The sequence below is a fragment of the Phytophthora cinnamomi genome, assembly GCF_018691715.1.
Source record: "Phytophthora cinnamomi strain GKB4 chromosome Unknown Contig81, whole genome shotgun sequence".
NCBI classification, from domain to species: Eukaryota; Oomycota; class Peronosporomycetes; order Peronosporales; family Peronosporaceae; genus Phytophthora; species Phytophthora cinnamomi.
Window position 1 is genome coordinate 809,750 of NW_027151014.1, and position 20,743 is coordinate 830,492.

Below are 20,743 nucleotides of genomic sequence, written 5' to 3' on the forward strand. Positions count from 1 at the left end.
CTGCGATCAGGATCACGGTCTTTTGTCGGCGTCGTCCGGGGCTGCGCAAGTGGCCTTGAACGTCATGCGCCATCTTCAAGAGCAGCAAGCCGCGTTCCAAGCTCGTCTGAACCAGGCTCAGCTGGACATGCGACTGGAGGTTCAACGCGGACTTCAGAGTACGAACGAGGAAGTCCGCGCGATGAAGGAGGAGATATGGCCTCTGCTCAAGAGCAGAAGGCTCTAGCCGAGCGCACTTTGGCGGCGGAACATTTGAAGTTTTTTTAAGCGTAGCAGCGTATCCGCGAAGCCGAATCGCGACTTGCGTGCAAGCCTCACTGCGGCCCAGTGGAGACTGAAGACTTGGAAGCAAGGATCGGACAAGCCTTCCAGCGCGAGCATGACGCCGCAGCAAGTCGAGCTTCTCAGCTCCTTGCGCGGCAGGGAGAGCTGGACCAGGCGGAGCTTGACCGACGCGTGCAAGAACACTTGACCGCGGCGGGAGCCGAGCACGGCAGCGCCGACGCCGACCGCGCCCGCCGCGCCGAGGATGTAGCCTGCGAGGTGAACGCGCGCCTGGAAGCCGTCCAACAGACTATCCAAGCCATGAACCTGGAGCGAGACCGTGAGCGTGCAGAGCGGAAGGCGGAAGCAGCAGCGGCACTGAACCGGCAGAAATTTCTGGCTGACCAGAATCGCGAAGTTCGTGCAACACTGACCCAGATTCAAGGTGTTCGTGCAACCGCCACTCCTCAGTCTTCAACCCAGGTAAAGGGGATGGTTGGGTGGTCCCTGATTCTGCAACCAAGAATCCAGTAACATGTGGTGCAATCAATGATGTCGTGGTCTCCGGCCCCGGCTATGCACACGTGGAGAACACGACCGAAGTCGGTGCCGCCCAGCTCAAGGCGGCCGTGGGTAAGAGCACGCTGAAGCAGGAGACGTCACAACACGACCGAAGCTCCCCAGGGACGAGGACTGTGGTGGCCTCGAAGAGTGCTATAGCCAAGTCGGAGATCGCGGCCAAGAAAGGTGCGGCTAAAACATTTGTGCCCAGAAGATACTCTTTTCGAAAAGGGGAAGAGGAGGGCGCAGACCCGCCGTCATCCGACCCTGACGGCTCTGACTCAAGCTCCTCGGACTCCAGCGATGGCGACTCGAGATCGAGTGGCTTCAGCAGCGACTCCAGCGACGACTTCGACCTGGACCTGACCACGTCGACGACGACCAAGGAAGGCACAACGGTGCGAACGTATCGGCCGTATATCAACTACAATGCGGTCGAGAAGTTCAACGAAGATGCGTCTGTGGAGGACCGAGTTGGCTGGTGGGAGAGGTTCATCGACATGGCTGCTCGAGGTTCCTGGCCGGACAAGATGAAGATCCGCCAGCTACGTGGACGCATGTCTTCCTCGCTGCGAGACTGGTACGCCCAGCTTCCGAAATCAGTTTGCCACAACTGGAAGAAGCTATCGCGGCGATTCAAGGTCATGTATTGCCGGACGACTGGATCCTACGCCGGTACTACACAATGAAGGTGCGCTCGAGCGAATCTCCGCGCAAGATCTTCTACAGGTTGAATGCAGCTGCAGTCAAGGCCGAGATTGAATTCTAGAAGTCGTCCAAGCATCGCGAGTGACACATTCGTCGCTTTATCAAGAAGTTGAAGGACACTCAGCTGAAGACCGCGCTGCAAGGCCAGACATTCAAGAGCATCAGCGAGGTTGAGCACGCACTCAGGCGACACGAGGACATCTGGCGCGAAGAAGGTTACGACGCGCCTCCGCCGAGGTGCCGCGACTTCCACGCTGACAATGACCCTCAAGGCCACTTCAAGCCTCGCATATCTGGCCGTGCGTTTGCCGTCCAAAAACTCGGAGCCCGATTCAGACTTGGAACCTGAACGACATGTCCGGTTTGAAGAACTAGGTGACGGAGGAAAAAAAGTAACCCCCGCCGCTCAGGTATCGTTGGTCCAGGGACGCAAGAATCGTGCGCAAGAATCGTGCAACCAAGGCCCCGTGTGCTGAACAGCAACCTGTGTTCAAGACCGAAGATGTTGCTAAGGAAGTCTACCGCGTCCTGGAAGCTGACGGATGGCGTCCTCCGACTCAGAAAGTTGACCAGCGTCCAGACCCGGACCCGAGATCAAGGCACATGTCACCGCGTTCAGGTAACGCGCCATGGCAAAGGACATGTGAGAACTGCGGGAAGTTTGGACGCTCGAAGGACAATTGCTGGCGGACCTGATCTGCGATCGATGCCATCAGCAAGACCATCCGACTGAAGCCTGCCGGACGAACCTGTGTCCAGGTTGGAGCCAGTTTCATCGTGGAATTTCGTCTGAAGATTGGAAAGCGTTTCAAGCCATGAAGAATGTGCACTCAAGGACCAGACCCTGGACGCCGTCCGGACTGGTGGAGGTGACTCTTGGGAGAAGTCGTTAAACTACTAAGCCCGCTGGAAGGGGTTCAAGAACGCGTCGGGCTGAAGAAGACCCCAGAGTTATGTACCTTAGTGTACGTCGGCCCAGAGCTGAGTAGAAGAAGAAAAGACCAAGATAACCAACAATGCATGCATGTGTTTCAAGATTCATTCATATGGTTCAGCCAACTTACGCTCAAGCCCTGTGCATTCAGACAATGTGCAGCAGGATACCTCGGGCGCGGATTCCCGGGTGGAGTTTCGACTACACCCAGGCGAGCGTTATGGATGGTAGGAAGATCATGAATCAGATGAAGTGCATGAGGTTGCCGTAGTGCATGGTGCTGTGAACGATTGTCGAACCAAAATCCTCCTGGACTCTGGCGCGTCTATTAGTTTTGACTTTGCGCGTAAGTTGAAGCTCAAGCTACAGACGCACAAGAAGATTTCAGGACTGGGAGGTGTTCCGACATATATATCAGCACATGCCGAGGTCAAGGTCACGCTTGGGCCAAGAGTGGTCTACGTTTTCAGGCTCTGGGTTGCGAATATCGGTGAAGGAGCGGATATGTTGCTTGGCATGAACTTCATGCATCGGGGCTGGAGTGCGACTTTCGATACGAGAAGGTTTAGTTCAGTTTCCGGTTAAGGAAACGATCTTAATGTATGGTGGACCTGACCGCACCCGTATGGGCTTGGATCTGCCTGTGAGACCAAAGGAGAGTCTTTACTTGCAATCAGGGCAGAGTGCAATTATTCGCATCGATTATGGGCAATCCAATCCCCAGCGTGAAGTGATCTGGGCCGGACGCGGTGATCGGTGGGTGACCAAGATCATCTACTCGGCTAGGACTTGGCCGACTGCAGTCAAAGTGGTGAACATTTCTGATAAGCTGGTTTGCATTGACACACGTACCGATGTTCCTCGAATTGTAGAGTATGGCTTCTTCCCCCGTGCTGGCCGGTTCGTGTGTCCAGGCAAAAGGCAGTATCAAGAGTGGCAACAATTCATTTATGAGAACACACTGTCTGTCCAAGCCCAGATGCGAGCTGATCGGCTGGCTCAATTGTTGTATGACCAAGAGCCGCCCTGCGTGCAGACGCCGACACCATCAACGGGGAGGACGTTGGTGTGCCTGGCCAACCAAGCGATGTCCCCTTCATCCAGCAGTCCTGCCAGGTCCTGGACCAGGAGCCACCGCCGAGTTACCCGTGGCCGTCCAAGATCATGCTACGATCAACTCCCGGCACTGCTCAGGTTCGGATGGTGCATGTGAACAAAATGCCGAAGAAGCTGAAGGTCACGTTTAGCGAGGTGGAGTCAGAGGTACCTGCTGACCCTGGTCCAAGGCCTAGGAACGCCGAAGTGCAAACTGATCCGGTCGTGCAAGTGACCCGCGCTCAAAGTGCAGTCGCTGGGGGGAGCGCTCCTGTAGCCCCTGCAGTCGCTGAAGATGAACAAACTTTGAACGCGAATGGGGACACTAATGCACTTTCAAGCCCGTCTGCCCAAGCTTTCCCGAACACGCCTGTGCAGCAATTGGAGGCAGAATATGCACGAGTCATGCGAGTCTCAGTGGCGGAGTTGGACCTGGAACCGCCTGTATACATCCGAGAAGCCAGCGAGCTGATGGCTCAACTGCGCGACCAGCTCACAATGTTGCCAGAGATTCAAGACTTGAGCCCTGAGTGCAAGATTGAAGAAGCGGATGTCGGCGAGCCAGGTGTCGCGACTCCCGAAATGGAAGCTCAGCTGAAGAAGATATTGAAGTATCACCGACGGATCTTCTTGGGTGATGGAAATGCAACTCCTGCCCCTGCTCGTGGAGTCGTTTGTGATTTGGATGTCGGGAATGTGCGACCAGTGGTTCAGCGCGCCAGGCAGATTGCTCCACATTTGTTGGTCAAGGTTTACGAGTTGCTCAAGAAACTCCTGGAAACGGGCCTGATTGAGCACTCTGAATCAGAGTGGGCTTCGCCGATCGTTGTCGTGCTCAATAAAAATGGAATTGATATCAGGATGTGCATTGACTACCGAGTAGTTAGCGAGTATTTCAAGCTATCACAGTAGATTGATGATCTCCTGATTGGGTTCGAGTCGGTGATGTGGTTCATGAGCTAGGACATGGCCAGTGGTTTTTGGGCGGTGTTGATGACTAAACGCGCCAAACTGATTTCAGCGTTCATCTGTCCATTTGGACACTTTCAATGGATCAGGATGCCGTTTGGACTTAAGCATGCGCCGCTCGTCTACCAGGCTGTGAATAACAGCTGTTTTTGGGGATTCGTACGCTTGCCGCCGGAGGAGGAAGCTCTCGTTGATCGTGATGTGTTGGAATTCCTGAAGCTGGACAAGCTCAATCGCACCGGTGGCCAAGGCCTGAGTGATTCCGACGTTCAAGCCCAAAGTCATGGAGACGAGGTGGAGCGTTCAGCTGCTGTCCCAGTGTTAACCGACGAGATGACAGTGTTCAAGCGCAACATCCCCGCACCTTCTCAGATGGGTCCGGTACTCGGGCGCAGCTCGTACATTGACAACATTGCGCATGGAGCAGCGACATGGGACCAGCTATGCGAGGACTTGTATGCACTCTTGTTCCGGCTGAGTTATTGGAATATCTCCGTGAGCCTCCCGAAGAGTGAGTTTGGCAAGCTGACCATTCCGTACCTTTCGCATGAGATCAGCGCAGAAGGGATCCGAGCCATACCTAAGATTGTCCGTTCAAGACCTGCCGTTCCTGTCCACGCTCAAAGGAGTTCAGAGTTTCTTGGGGAGATTGGATTACTACAACAAGTTCATTGAGGATCTCCCCGTGGTGGCCGCGTCTCTCTACGAGTTGACCGAGGATCAAGTGCGTGAAGGACGAGACCTTGATCGAGCGAAAGAAGCGTTCGAGATCCTGAAGCACAAGATCGTCTCAACTCCCATGCTACGTCATCCTGATCGATCGCGGAAGGCAGTTCATCATCATACCTCACCCCAATCCTTGAGCCGCATGTGCAGTCCTTGACCAGATGTATGGCGGTGTGATTCAGCCTGTGCGATTCACCGGCCGCATTCTGAATGATTTTGAGCTACGCTATCACATTACGGAAAAGGAGGTTTGGCAATCCTGAGAGTCTTTGAGTTGTTCAGACCTTTGATCTACGGTTCGGAGTTTCCGGTGGTGATTTACACTCGCTACTCGGTCTTGGAGTGGTTACTGAATTCGAGTTCCGCTGAAGGACAAAGCTTGAAGTGGGGACTGGAGTTGTCAAGATGGTCGCTGGAGATTCGCCGCGTCCAACGTGACGAAGATGGCCTCGCTGCCATATTGGGAGCGGACATTACTCCCCGTGTCCACCTGGACGCAGTCGTCGAAGAGCTGATTCCAGCCAAGGGACGCGTCAAGAAGCCACCAGCGTTCAGCATCGAGATGCTTGAGTCAGACTACCAAGGAGTGGTCCTCAGCTTCGACGGTGCAGCTAAGACTTCAACACGAGCGGGAAGCTGTGGTTGTATTCTGTGGTAATTACCCGGTTGGGAGGTCTTGGACGCGCGAGGTTTCATTCTCGAGGATGTGACTGTGAATGACGCTGAGTACCTTGGCTTGCTTAACGGTCTGAAAATGGCCTCAGAGCGTGGAGTCCAGGATTTGGTTGCAGTTGGTGATTCAAGGATTGTGATACAACAGGCCCACGGACTGATAAACTGCAATCACCCAAACCTCCGACGCCGACTCGCCGAGTACAAACTCCTCAGGACCAAGTTCAAGACTGTGCAGCTGGTGCATGTGAAGCGCTTGTTCAATCAGACTGCCGATTATCTCACAACGAAGACTTTGGCGCTTGGCAAGACTTGGCAGGTTGAGGACGCCGAAGAACGATTGCATCTACCGTTGGTGTCCAAGATCCCCGAAAAGGTGATGAAGCCTGCCAGTGGTGAACCCACAGCCGAGCCCAACACTTCGACCGTGAATGCTGATTTGGATGGAGTAAGATCAGACTTCGACTCGGCATCGTTTACCCCTGCTGCCAAGGTTCTGACTGTGATAACGCAAGCACGTTCAAGAGAGGAGGCAGGCGAAGCCGAACCGATGGGACCGCTGGAGTACCAGGCGGAACGTTGGCGTCGAATTAAGGCACATCAGGATGGGATCGCCTTCCTGATGAATATCAAGAAGTATCTGAAGGGAGAACTTGATCAATTCTCCCACGCTCAGTTCAAGAATATTGCCAAGTACGCTGACCAGTACGTCCTCGATTACAGAGAAGTCCTCTACCGCTTAGCTGCAGCCACTCAAGGTCGACCCCGTGACAAGGAGTCTGAGTTGAGGTTGGTTGTTCCAACAGATCTGCGGCCAGATGTGCTGCATTACGCCCACGGAGATTTTCAAGGCGGACATCAGGGCATAACTCGGACGTACTAGAAATTGCGCTCAGAATTCTATTGGCCACGCATGTACGCCGACATGGAAGTTTTCGTGAAGGAGTGTACTGATTGCGCGTCGGCCAAGGGACGGCCTCTGAATGCAGGCCCCTCACCGGGGAATATCGAGCCTAGCCGACCATTTCAAGTGGTGTCCATGGACTTTGTCACGCATCTGCCGAAGTCTGAACGTGGAAATACCTTCCTGCTATTATTTCAGGATGCATTTTCAGGCTTTGTGATGTGCAAGCCCATGCGTTCAACGACCGCTCAAGACGTGGCCGAAGCATACGAGGAGCGGGTGTTCAGGCAGTTTGGTACAAGTTCAATGTTGCGCCATGACCACGACCCCAGTTTCATGAGTGAAGTGTTCTCCCGATTCGAGGACTTACATGGCACCAGACAGCGAGCAACCATGGCCAATCGCCCTCAAGCTAATGGCCAACAGGCAGGAGCGCTCAGTCCAGACTGTCATTCACAGTGTTAGGGCGTATGTCGCCGAATCGGACCGGAGCGACTGGGACGAACACGCTGAACGCTTTTTGTTCGCGTTCAACACGTCCATCCACGCAACTCGTCTCGAAACGCCATTCTTCCTGGTTCACGGTTGGGACGCCCAAGGAACACTATCAACGATGCTCGGACGCAAGCCAACTAGTGTGCCGGAACGTAGCGCGTATGAGTGCCGTCACAAGATGCAGCGAGACTACGGCTACGCCCAAGCCTGCGCGGAGGACTTGCAGAAGAAGGCTAAACGGTCACGTTCGAAGGCGCAGATACAGCAATGGCAAGATTTGTCTAAACGCATCAAGGCCGGGTTCGAAGTCGCCGACGCTGTATGGCTCTACATACCCAAGGGTCAACCTGGTTTGAGTCGGAAATTAGCTCACCAGTGGCACGGTCCACTCAGGATCGAAGAAGTTCATGACGGGTTCAGAGTCAAGTTGAAGGTCAAGGACGCTGGCTATCGCCCGACCGAGAATGTGGAGGTCGCGGAAGATGATGATTTTGACGCCGCCCTACTCCCCGAGAACAGCTGGGAGCCTGACACTGTGAGCAGAAAATACGAAATGGAGAAGATCTTGGACTTGCGCTGGGTCAAACGCACCCGAACCACTTGCCGCACTCGAGAATATCTTGTCAAGTGGAAAGGGTACGAAGAGTTGGAGTGGCTACCAGTCACTCAATTGAACTGCGGTACCCACTTGTATGAGTTTAACCAGGGAGCAAGAGCGCGAGCTCGCTTCCAGGCCACGCAGGCAGGCGACGACCATCCAAGTGTGCAGTGCTCGTTGAACGCTCACACCTGACTGCAGATCGAGGAATATGTGAAAATGACTGAAAATGCCCCTGATACTGATGAAACCCTGAAACAAGGCGAGTGGGTGCTGACCGCAGATAAAGTTCTGGAGGTACCCCAGTGCAAATGAGAATGGAGATTGTGAGTGGAGTTTAAGATTGTTGCGGAAATGAAGAAGTTGTGATATGGAGAAGTTAACAGAGAGCTCAGATGGCTTTGCATAATTATGACTTCGACGACAAGACTCAGAGATGACTGTTGAATGGAGAATGTGAACCAAGGACGAGGACTGAGTGCAATAAGGAAGGAAAGACTGCGAGTTAGAGAAAGAGATAGGACGCAAGTGATTCAAAAATGCTTCATTACGCTACATGCAGAAAAATTAATGTTGAAGCTGCGTCCAAAATTGGCGACGTGTGAGTGTGTCAGCTCACCACGGCCAGCTCCTCGTCGCTCTCCTCTTCCTCACCTTCTTCCTCTTCTTCGTCCTCCTCTTCGCTCTCCTCATCGTCATCGTCGTCTTCATCTTCGTCATCTTCGGTCGAGTTGTCCGCACGGTTCGGGACAATCCAGTTCGCTCGCGCTTGGGGAGCGGGATGGATTTCTTGCGATGCTCGTCAGGAACATGCTTGGTGCGTTCGACTTCGTTGGCAGCAGTTGTCCACATGGTGCGGGCAGGCTCACGCTCGCCCAGCTCTTCTAGTTGCTTAACAGTAGCTTGGGGTGACCCTTGGAGTCGACGACACGAGGATCTTACCAGATCCAGTAACAGGCACGCTGAGGCAGCGGCCAGAGCCCCGGCTCTTGGAACAGACTCTCAGGAAACCTGGGAATGCGTCGAAGGCGCGTGACCTCAGTCTTGTACTTGCGGATCAAGGAGTCCGTCCGGACTCGGCGCTTGTCGTAGAGATCTTTGGACTTGCCTTCTTGTTCAACGTCGATCATGATCCAGTGCAGCAAGTCCCACCAAGCCTGACAGTTCGCCTCCATGAAATCCACGTAACGCGAGAGACCAGCCATGACCGCTGCGCTGAGCTTGGATGCAGAGTGGAAATAGAAGACCTTGGTGCGCTCAGCTTACATGCGGTTCCATGGGAGCTTGGCCTTGACGCTCTTGCCGCGCTTGTTCAGTGGGAGAATCGCCGTGTACAACTCTGCGCTCCAGCGGAGGTTCAAGAATTGAGTCTCGCTCGTCTGCGGTGCGTAGTTTGGGGACCCCACGGTCTGCGACTTGCTCTTCCGGCGGTAGAAGCACATCTTGATCCCGAAGTAACGGTGCGACGAAGTCAGCGCCGGATCGGATATTCGCTCACGCTCAGCTGAGCCAACATCAGATCCTAGAAAGCGATCTGAGCCAACGGCGTGGACGTTCGCGGTGATTCAGGCTGTTGCACAAGGACCTTGGACACCGTGCTGAGGTCGCCAAGAACTACTGGTTGTGCGGCGGCAATGAGCCGACGCCAAACTAACGATTCAATCAATCACTTTTCAATTTTCAATCTTCCTCTCAAACTGACGATTGGTACAGCATGCTCAGTTGGTGAATGGCCCGTTACATTGCTATAGCTGTCCATTTATTACTTTGTCGGTGCAACCGTTTTTCTCCATACACGTTGATGAAGAATGGGCATTCCAGCTCGGTGACAGGGGTGTTGACATAAAAAAAATTGCATTCCATTCAGCTTTTTGCATTTTGCATTACCTGGGTTGTTGGATTTGACGCCGGTCTGCTTGAAAAAATCTGAAAACCGCACTGTAGCACAAACTCCTTGCATACGGACCTAGCTGCTTTTTCTGACGGAAATTCGGTGTCTGCACTGTTGCGGCGCTGATTGTACGCAACACCGTACTTGGAGCTGGTAGGATCCGAGGTTTCAATTGCAACGTCCCTTTTGTAGAAGCCCCCACGCTACAGCACCGTCGATATCGAATGCATTCAGGGCGAAGCGAGCGTTGCTGAACGTTGATTGAGTTTTTGTCCTAGTCTGCTCGTTTGGCAATGAAGCAAAGCGGTCGTGAGTTTTCGTAAGGAAGTGTTGCCTTTTCTATCGGTCTATGCGTACTCTGTATCTGAGAGCAAGCGCTCGCAGACGGATTTCTATTTTGGTTCGTAGTTAAGTACGCATCGAGGCATGGATCGCACTCTGTAAACTTCTACTGGTTTTGGGGGAGGAATTTCCATAATCCAGTAGAAAAGTACTGAATCGTGCCCGACGAGATTAGGTATATCCAAACCGGAGTAGTTACCAGGTAAGTGCGCATGCTGCCATTATGCGCACTTAAGGCCGTGTTCGATGATACGACCATTTTGCAAAATCGTGATTTTCCCGGCTCCGCTCTGGAGGATACGTATCCTCAAGTCGAGCAAAGTATCACTTCGGCCAAAGTTGCTGCGAGGGCGGCGGTGAGCCACGTAGCGGGGTGATCGTGTTCGAACCAAAATCACATTATACGGAGCTTCTGTTTAGGGTCTCGTGCTTTCGTGACGAATAAGTCTTCACTAAATTTTCGGCCCTTGAGGGTGCTGCTGTAGCCACATGAATAACTGCTGGAGCTACCGCTGCAGCGGGTTTGAAAGCGCCGCTGTACGTGATGTAAAATTTCGTGTCAACCGCAAGCTTTGGCACGCCGACTAACACTTACTACTTTGTCTTGCATAAGTTAGAGTCTCCACCTCTAGGCAGCAAATGTGAAATATAACCATCGGATGCTACGTTGCTACCAGACCCAGCACAAATAGAAAATAGCGCCAACATGGAGTCCAGTGACGAGGGGTTGGAGGCGTGTGACACCAGCGGCAATTATGAGGTCACGTGGGATTCTTTACTCTAATCCAAACACCATATTATTGTGTATTCTACGTTCACAGGCTTTCATGAACTTGCTGCATGCCCACGCGAGATAGCGCTCTTGCCATCTGAAGCTTTTCATCCCCCTTTCAACTTCAACGTTTCGTTCAGCATGGAGGTTCTTTCCCCCGTCAGTGTCGAGCGGCATGGAACTGTGGGCCGCGGAGGGCATCGCGCACTGCGTCCTGCGCTGCTTGGACCTTTCGACACTCGACACCGTCCTGCACTTCGTACAGGCGGCGTCGGGGCTGCACAGCTAATTGCAGGACAGATCCCTCTGGTCGGAGCTGTCGGTGCTGCACTTCAAAGACCTGGAGCTGCGCTTCCTGACGCTGGCGACTCGAGAGCGGGGCTGGGACTGGACTAGTAGGCGGCGCACGTGCGTCAAGCTGCAGGAGCTCCCGCAGTCAAAGGACGAGCGCGCGCAGTTTGACCGGGCCGTCAATTTGTTGGAGGACGACATCGGATACATAAACGACGTGGACGGCCAACCCGTGGACGCCTTTGTTAGATTTTTTTAATCTAATTCAGTCGGTAAGGTATAGAGAATTAATGTGGGAGCCAGCAAGTCACATCCCCACACGGCTCAAGATGTAGTTTGAACACGATACCATCAATTTTGTATAGATCTACCAGTCCACTCGGGGAAGGCTCAGGGTTTATCGGCAACACCCCAGTAGAAGAAGCGTAAGACCTGGAAGGCGTTAGGAGTAGACACATGAAATATATGTATAGACGTTAAGTACGCAAAGCGAACTTTACCCTAACGCGACAGTAGTTAGTTGCATATTTCTACTGCCGTGGGGCACGATTCAGTACTTTTTCTACTGGATTATGGAAATTCCTCGGTTTTGGGGCAGTCATAATCATGTGGGAAACAAAACAGTAGGTCTGTCTATCCCACGTCGTTATCCCGTCCCCGCCCAAATCGGCGATTACTTGAAAGGTTCATGCATGGACTGCAGTGTCCGCGTGCCACTTCGAAGTTCGCCGAATTATACTCACCATGGAGCTGCACCAAGCGTTCCTGGACGAGGTTTCATCCTTCCTCGAATCGGAGATGCTGGTAGACGGACTGATACCTCGGAAATCGACCAAAGAAGGAGGTTTGGGGCAGCTTCTCCTAGCTGACGAATCCGTTCCTGGGTGGAAAGCCCTCCACCCTTCCCCAGTCAAGGCCTCGATACGTCTCGCCGAAGAGAACAGAAGTCAGAATCACAATAGCAGCAGCAGCGAGTACGACAACTCACCCTCCAAGAAGAACAAACATCGCAGCGATGGTGTTGACTTGCGGCAACGAAAGTACCGCCTGCGTGTAAAAGGCGAACGCGAGGAGCTGCGCCAACTGGAGATCGAACTGAGCAAGCAAGTGAAGGAAATCCTCGAAGCGAGGCAAGGCACCAACACCACCGCGCGAACAGATTTGGTGCTCTCCAAGTCGTTCTGGAAACAAGTTGCCGAGCATCAAAAGCAGCGACGGCTTCACGCGGAGAAGGACAAGGATCGACTTCTGGCCATCGTGAACTCGCAAGCCATGTACCTCGAGAGCCTTGGTTTGACTCTACGCGAGTGTCCGAGTTGGCCGGTATCTGTTATCGTAGGTGCTAGCTCCGAAGGGTGCGATAGATTGGATGACAGGAGGTGGCTTCGTCTGAAATCGTCGGACGCTGCGGTGTACGACATTTTCCTCCAGGACGTCAAAGACAGTTATGCCCGTATCGATAGGGTCTTCGAGGAATGCGAGATGGGATCTTTAGCGATTGGCTCGGCATGTTCGCTTCGCCTGCATCACCCGAACGGTTGTGTCAAGTCCAGTCAATACGTGACGAAGTGGCTGCAGCCATTCAGCTTCGAAGACGGTTGTACCAAACTGTGGACGCTGTGTAGACTGCCGCACAGACAAATTGATCGCCATGAGCACAGTGATATTTCGGACCCGGAAAACACTATCGCCTTCAAGTTCCGTGTGAGGAAGACGCTGAGCTGCGGCTCAACAGCGTCGATCTTGAAGCGCGTCGTCGTGAGGCGGATTGTCGAGAGTGGGCGGGTCGTGATAGTGACGAAGGTTTTCTCGGAGGGCGAAGGCATCTTCAGCGGCATGGATATCGACGAGACTTGGTGGTCTACCATTCGGCCGCATTCCGACGGCTCAAAAACGCGAGCTTTACTTCAGACGTGTACGCGACGAGTCCCGGTGAAGTACATAACCGCTAATCCAGAAGGCCTCGCTGTAAAGGCTTTCGAGGCTATGGTTGAGGAAGCGATCAAAGTGGATGAGCACGAGAGTATACGGTTTTTAGAGAAGCTATGACAGCAACTTAGTGGACTTTGATATCGATCCATGTACCTCCCCCCTCGCCAAAAAAAAAACACTTAGTATATTACAACCCCTGATAGGGGTTGTCAATGTCCGCAGTATTGTATAGTTGTATTGGTAACGCATTTCGCGAGCTGTCTAGGCACCGGAGTGGTTCAACTTCCGCAAATGTCCGCAGCAGTAACTATTTTTTTTTTATCAACATGTTTATTGACCAATCGCGAGCAGAGAGCTTTGACCTCCCCTCTTCAGCTTGAACGAGGCCATTGCGGCCCTGTTGGACCTTTGGACTGCTAGAAGAAAAAAAAAACTGAGCTGCTGCTGCTGCTCGACCGGAATGATTTTTCGTTCTGTTAGCGGATTTTTTCGGGCCAATCACAGCCTCGAAAAAAAATCCGACTGGCTGAATTGCATATATTCTGGTACTATGTTTCTGACGAGAAGTGTTTACCGGGCAACGAGAAAGCCCATGACTCAGTACTCTGTGCAAATTTATCGTAAAACAGTAATTTGCGTTTGAGGATTCCACTAAACGATATCTAATACAAATGAGATCTCGTGCTAGCAAAGTATCCCGAGTTAGGTTAGTATCACCATAAAAATAAGTACCCAAACATCTTTTTTGTGCGGCTACGACTGTCGTGTGCTGCACAGTTTGCCACCTGCAGACTACTGTCAAACGGCCATTGTCGAGCCCTGTCCAAGTCGGCTGTCGTCTTCCATGCGGCAGATGACTCAAAGCGGCGACCCAATCGCTGCCCCGCTAGCGCGTAGAGAAGTGTTGGCGATGAGAGCATGAGAGCATGCATGTGCAAGGCTCTCGGGGCGCGAGATCGCTTAGCTGCGGAATATCTTACGGTGTCCGTCATCTAGCGAACTACAACTGGTATCGCGCCTCGACGACCAATTGACTGGACTCGTGTGCTGGTACTAACTGTACCGGGAAGGAATCGCTGCAATTGACCAGTATTTTCTGCATTGCATCTCCTGAATAACGCAGCACGGTATTGCACAGCGGAATTTCAGACATATGCCAGCTGCCTCAGTCGCAAGGATCGCCGTATCAATGCTCCATAATCGAAATCACTTCTGTGCTTTCAGTCGGCATGGTACAGAGCGACAACAACTCGCATGTCAATCCGAGCGCAAAACGCCCGCAGTTGCAACTACATGTACAGTAGCAAATCGCTGCTATCGTACTTAGTGAGGGCTGTTAAATCTCCTGGACAAGCGGACAACACTGTTGCCACAACAGGCCGGGAGAAACTCCTGCTGTTTGATCGGCCGGGCAATGCAGTCACACGCTGGTTGCACCTTGCTCCTCGCTGCAAAGAGCCTTCGCGCACGGGTATCCAGCCGCGTTCCCCTGCGCCCGGATACCGATGTGCTCGTCGAGCTTACCGCGTCTGGTCTGTCACAAACTCTGCGGTCCTGCAACTTGGAGTAATCTCCACGGCCCCCCAAAGACCGGGCGCAGCATGCATGTTTTGGTCCTCGCTCAGGCCGCGTCGCCAATCAGCTCCCGCCACGACAGGCCTGAAGCTATCGCCCCAGCCGCCACGGGTTCAGCTACACAGCACCACGGTGCAGCCAATTTGATCCGGGCTTACCACCCGCCGAAACTTATAAGGAGTCGTCGTTACGCGGGGGCGAAAGCCTCGCGTTCTCGGTCGAAACTGTGAGGAAAGCCTCCTTTTTTCTGCTGATTTCCACCCACCTTACGAACTCACGCGCGTCCAAATCCGCCCAGAGCCATCAGCCAAAAGAGGCCAGCAACTCATGCCAATCGCTGCCCACGTTAAGTTGCCTTTCACTGACTTCCTCGCTCCCATTGGCGAAAACCCGAATTTCCAGCCAATCCGCGGCCATCTCATAATCCGCAGGACGTCCCAACAGCCTCATAGAGCAAGACACCGTCCTAGGCTCAAGATGGCCACGCGCGCGGACGCCGCGGACGCGGCGCCGGCGTCGCCGCGCGCCTTCAGCAGCGAGCAGCGCCAGCTGGACGCCGAGATCGACGCGGCGCTGGCCGCCGCGCAGCAGGAGCAGGCGCTGCGCTCGCGCGTGCAGGCCGTGGAGCTGCGGCGCCGGCCGTCGGACGACACGGACGGCGCCGAGAGCCACCGCTCGAGCCTCGTGTCGCACCACTCGCTGGCCTCGGCGCAGTCGGCGCCCGCCTCGGACTGGCTGCTGCGCGCGCGCAAGAACACGAGCGCGCGGCTGCGTCAGCCCATCGGCGCCTTCCGCGAGCACTTCGACGAGGACCGCAGCAGTCTGCCCACGCTGGACGGCTACCACGCGCCCGAGGAGACCGGCAGGGCCGGCGTCACGCCGCTGGCTGCAGATACAGCCGCTCCATCGAGCAGCAGACGCGGCGCGTGGCGCAAGAAGGACAAGAGTCAGAGCAAGAGCAAGCGCGTGTTCGAGGCCGCGGACGCCTCCTTCGACGTGTACTACGCGCCGCAGTCGCCCGCGCCCAGCACGGTGCACTCGGCGCCGCGAGCACGCACCAAGAGCGGCGTGTCCCACGTGTCGGAGCGCAAGGGCGCGGTGCTCACCGAGGTGGGCGAGCCCAACCTCGCCCTGCAGGTGTTCCAGACGGACCAGGTGCGCTCCAAGCGCAAGCCGCTGGCCAGACAGGGGGACGAGGACTACGGAGACGAGGACGGGGACCTGGAGAGCGCCCAGGGCGAGAAGACGCCGCTGGACGCCATGCACTACTTCGTGAGCGGGGCACCGCATGTGTCCATTGACGAGTCGCAGAAGTACACCTTTGCCATTGTGCTCAAGCACACGGAGCAGATCTTCCACCTGCTGAAGCGCCGGTTCCCGTCCAGGTCCGCCGCGTCCATCCGGCGCGACCTGCCGCAGCAGGTGAGCGCGCTGCAGCAAAAGTGCGTGCGCAGGCTCATCCAGGCCGGCCTGGGCGTCGTGCTGCTGGACAACGCGCTGTATGACAACTACCTGGAGGACCAGCGCGGCGTGCGCAGGAAAAGAGACCCGGACAGCGAGGAGGAAGACGTGGCCAGGAACCTGTGCATCCTGATCGACCCCAAGAAGAACCCGGACTTGCTGCTGCACGAGTTCAAGCGAGAACTGGACGAGCTGTCCATTAAGCGCGGCGACGCGCTGGGCAGACTGGCGGAGGAGTCGCTCGACTCGCTCAAAGAGATGTGCTTCTCGCCCGCGCTGGAGCTGCAGCTCACGCACAACATTATCCAGAACGCGTTCAAGGACTATGATAAGGAGGAGTGGGTGATCGACGTGAACAAGGAGCTTACGGTCAACGACATCATCGTCGAGTGCTTCCCGCTGCACGACCGCGCGTTCAACCGGAAGTTTTTCGACGAGTATCGCAAGCGGACTTTCGACTTGAACCTGCGCAAGGCTGCCGCAGGTAACAGTGATCGTTGGGCTGTTGAAGAGCTGCGACTGCACTTCGGCGAGCGTGTGGCGTTCCTGTTCGCATTCATGCACATTTACACCAAGCACTTGGTGCCCCTCACGGTGTCATGCCTATTCTACTACTTGTGCTTCCGCTTCACGTCCGCCCCATTATGGAAGCAATACGTGGAAGGGCTGGCAGTTATCGGTGTTTTCGTGGTCTGCTTCTGGGGGCCGTCTTTCCTGGTATGCTGGGCTCGTGAAACACGCTTGCTCGTGGAAAAGTGGAACCTGACCAAGTACAAAAACACTGTGTACGAGCGTAACGATGACAACCCTGGCTTCAAATATACCTGGGTGAAGAATCAGCTCACACACGAAATGGAGAAGATCCCCAAGCAGCGCAAGAACCACTGGATTCAGCTGACCATGTTCTGCTTCGTGCTGGTGTGCGCTTTCATCCAGTGTGTGTGTCTTGTGCCATTCATCCAATGGTATGTGTACGCCAAAAATGCCCCCACTTGCGATGCATGTAATGGTGACAGTGGGGAGGACACCTATGCCTGCATCTGGTTTATTACGTGCTTCAATTCGACGAACTCTGCTCTGGGTACGGATCGGTGGGTGTATATCCTGATCCAGGGTATCATTTTGGGTTTGCTCATTGACATTATTTTCTTCGAGCTCTTCAACTGGATGTCGGAGAAGTTTGTGCAGTGGGAAAATTACGCGAAGAAATCCGACCATGAAAATCGTTTGATCCACCGTCGATTCGTCTTCGTGTGGAGCAATTGGTTCTTTTGGTTCCTCTTCATCTCGTTCGTGTATCTACCGTTTGGCGATACGATTCTGAAAATGTTCCACAAGATTGGGCTAGGAGCACTAGCACCGTACGGCTGGAACCCGAATCTTCTCACGCTCGATACACTGTTCGTTACTCCTCTCGTCGTCACACAATTTTTGAACATGCTGCTAGAGACGATCGCCCCGTATCTACTCCGAAAACTTCGAGGTCGTCCTTCTATCGGTTGTCGTCAGGCATCTCCCTTTACGTGGTGCATGCGCCACCTGTCACGGTGCTTCCGCTTTGCAAACCACCAGCGTGAATCCACGCAGGCCACCATGAATTTCAGCTCTCAAGAGACTGCAAGCGCTACCAGTGGACAGAGCAATCGTGGCGCCAAGGATGATGGTGCGTCGGTCACCAACTTGACGTCGACTCGTCTAGCGCATTTGGTACAGAAGGATACAGGGTTCTTTGTGAACGTTTTGCCCATGTCGGATGACTCGAACAAGTATTCGGCGTACGAAATCCTGGCAGAAGTGAAGCTACCGATCTTCGATCCGGTGCTGGATTACCTAGACGCGTGCATCCAGTTCTCCTACGTGATGATGTTTACAGTGGTGTGGCCACTGTTGCCTTTCCCTGCTTTCTTTAACAACATTCTGGAAGTGCGTGGTGATGCGTTCCGACTGCTGTTTGCAAACCGGCGGCCAATGCCGCGGCGTGATACATCGATTGGTGAGTGGGCTACGGTGCTTGCGTACGCCAACATTATCGGTGTGACGGTGGTATCAGCTTTCGTGGTGGTATATCACTACGGGTACTTCCGAACGGACTGCAACTTCACGTTCAGCAACGCCTACATGATTCCGTTCGGTACGATCGAGCCCGACGAGACAGCTGACCCAAGCACGTGCGTAAATGATAGTAGCACACCGAGTTGGCGCATGTACCAGATCGTGTTGTTCGTGGTGCTGGAGCATGTGAGCTTCTGCGTGCGCTACTTGGTGATGCAGGTCGATAAGACTCCCGCCTCTATTCGTAGCTCGGGCTATCTGCGACTAAAGCAGATCCAGCACTTGACGGCCACTCCGGCTGCCCCGCCTTCGCAGCTCGAGTATGTGCAGCGTCTGCGAGTTCTGTTCGAGAAGCACGACGTGGATGGTGATGGCCACCTGGCGGAGCCCGAACTGATCCAGCTTCTAGCAGCCTGGTTGTGCAAGCACCCGTCGGAGCTGCTGCCGTACTCCGGACTCATTTTCCGATACATGGATAAGAACAAACTAGGCAAGGTGCCGTTCTCCACGTGCTGCCTTATGATGCAGCACGTGAACCACGACCGCTTCTTCTCCTGTCTGCTGGGACTGTACGACCCGCTGAACGGAGCCTACAACGACGAGATTCGCCGTACGTGCGACCCCATCGAGCTGCACCGCGTGCTGAGCGAAGTTTCTTCCGAGGTGCAGCAGCGCCGCAGCAACATGAGCCGAGCATCCGAAGCCACGGACGCCTCGCGTCCGCGAGACTCGACCTTCTTCTACGTGGATAACTAAACCTATGGCGTAGGAAGTCCAGTTTTGTTGTTTTTTTAATTGAATATTCGCTTTGTTCCTAGTCGTTGAAATGTCTGTCGTCGGGTTGGTCTGCGTTGAACTCACCACTGTTGATACAGATCCTACGACCTTCGTGAAGTAGCCAGTCTCAAGTCGGCGGATACTTGCTTGGTGACGAATGACAAACGTCAAACAAACCTTGCAAACGCCACACACATTTGGCCTCAGGTGCTTGCTGCATTTATAGTTTTTTTCATGAGATCCTGCTTACCACGCAACTTCCGATTGTTGCTATCGAGCGCTAAATGTAGGCTTGGTTGATCCGCAACTTGTATGAGACAAGAATGCGTTTCGAGGCAGCGCAACGTTTGCTGAGTGTGCAACGCTAACAGCTCGACAATCATCATCGATTGTCGAGTCGGCGCACTGACTGGGGTTGCTCTATCCGGAGTGGCGTGCGTCTTGAACGAACTCTCTGGTAAAGCGTGGCCCTCACAGTGAAAATATGACTTGTTGGCCTATCAATTCGGAGGCCAAAGCCTATTACTAGTGCAGTTGGCCATCTCGTTTGAAATCTGGTACCCCCGCTTTGACGGCTGCGTTCGTGCGATGCTGCATTGGTAGCATTCTCAACTTGATGCTAGGCTCATTAGAATGGAAGTGACATCAGTCTTGTTTGGGGCCAAACCGAGTTCGTTTCATAACGGCGCGTGCGTGCTTAGGCTTGGCTTGGTTGTAGGCCCCCCACGGTGAAATCTATCATCTCATAAGAACCATCCCACAGTCAGCCCTATATTTACTGACCGGCCGCTGGCCATCCCATCCTTGGTTTTAACAATCCCAAGCTTGCTGCTTGGCGCGCTGCAACGGCCCGGTAAGGCTATTTATTCTGACGTAGCGGGCTAGAATTATACGGTGAGGCTCGACGTGTTTCGAGTTGAAGCGCTTTCCACGCGGGCCGTTCGGCCCGCGCTCTGGACTCGCCATTTCGAGATTTCCAGGCTGACGACCGCCTTAATCCAGTCACGCTATCGCGGATAACATGGCAAACCTGCAGAGCAATGGTGTTGCATCGATGGTGGCCTTGACCCCGACGTCACCGAGTGTCGAGGCTAGCTCGTCTTCCACGCGCTGTCGGTACAAGACGGGCCGATGCCCGAATAGCCGCGCAGTCAAAGCGAACGGCACGCTCTTACTGCTCTGCGAGTACCACCGCAACCAGCAGAACCGGACCAAGAAGCGTAGTGACATGAAGTGCCGCCACGACCGCGCCAAGAAGCGTCAGGCTCAACGCGAGAAGATGCAGAAGAAGCAGCAACACTCGGTTGGTACGGTCACCCAAGCGCGCAACACGCTTTGTTGGTCTCCGACCACGTCACCGCTCGCCTCGATCGTCGCACCACAGATTGACGAGTACGCTTCGTCAAACTTCTCGGCGTTCGGAAACCCATCGGTTGGTGAAGACCAGGAGAAGTCTCACGAATCAACCAGCCCCACAGCCGTCGACTTCGACGTGTCGTTGGTGAACTGGGTCCCGCACTGTATGTCCCCCATCTCGACGCCGTCAATGCGTTTGCAAGAAAGTAGCTTTGAGCCCGAGGACATTTGGCTCCTCGAGTACTTCATCCTCTGAGGCGACGCGCCGTCAGAATCCATGTTACCAATTCCCTCCCGATGAGGAAGAGCATCAAGATGCAGAAAGTAGTTACCTGCAGCCTAATGAACGTCAAGTATTCAACTATTAG

The 20,743-nt window shown here is 54.2% G+C and overlaps 4 protein-coding genes across 4 annotated transcripts; 3 read left to right on the top strand and 1 right to left on the bottom strand.

Annotated features, from left to right (window-relative positions):
• Positions 1-222: 222 nt before the first annotated feature.
• IUM83_12516 (uncharacterized protein) lies at positions 223-9,368 on the bottom strand (the record flags this gene model as incomplete). Its single annotated transcript, XM_067937145.1, has 3 exons — positions 223-574; positions 8,869-9,141; positions 9,193-9,368. The coding sequence occupies 3 exons, from the start codon at positions 9,366-9,368 to the stop codon at positions 223-225; spliced, it is 801 nt and encodes a 266-aa protein (XP_067785241.1).
• Positions 9,369-11,966: 2,598 nt separating this feature from the next.
• On the top strand, positions 11,967-13,271 carry IUM83_12517 (uncharacterized protein; the record flags this gene model as incomplete). The annotated part of the gene is made up of 1 exon (XM_067937146.1): positions 11,967-13,271. The coding sequence occupies one exon, from the start codon at positions 11,967-11,969 to the stop codon at positions 13,269-13,271; it is 1,305 nt and encodes a 434-aa protein (XP_067785169.1).
• A 1,935-nt stretch (positions 13,272-15,206) lies between these two features.
• Positions 15,207-18,998, top strand: IUM83_12518 (Transmembrane protein; the record flags this gene model as incomplete). The annotated part of the gene is made up of 1 exon (XM_067937147.1): positions 15,207-18,998. The coding sequence occupies one exon, from the start codon at positions 15,207-15,209 to the stop codon at positions 18,996-18,998; it is 3,792 nt and encodes a 1,263-aa protein (XP_067785167.1).
• A 1,042-nt stretch (positions 18,999-20,040) lies between these two features.
• On the top strand, positions 20,041-20,631 carry IUM83_12519 (uncharacterized protein; the record flags this gene model as incomplete). Its single annotated transcript, XM_067937148.1, has 1 exon — positions 20,041-20,631. The coding sequence occupies one exon, from the start codon at positions 20,041-20,043 to the stop codon at positions 20,629-20,631; it is 591 nt and encodes a 196-aa protein (XP_067785166.1).
• Positions 20,632-20,743: the final 112 nt, after the last annotated feature.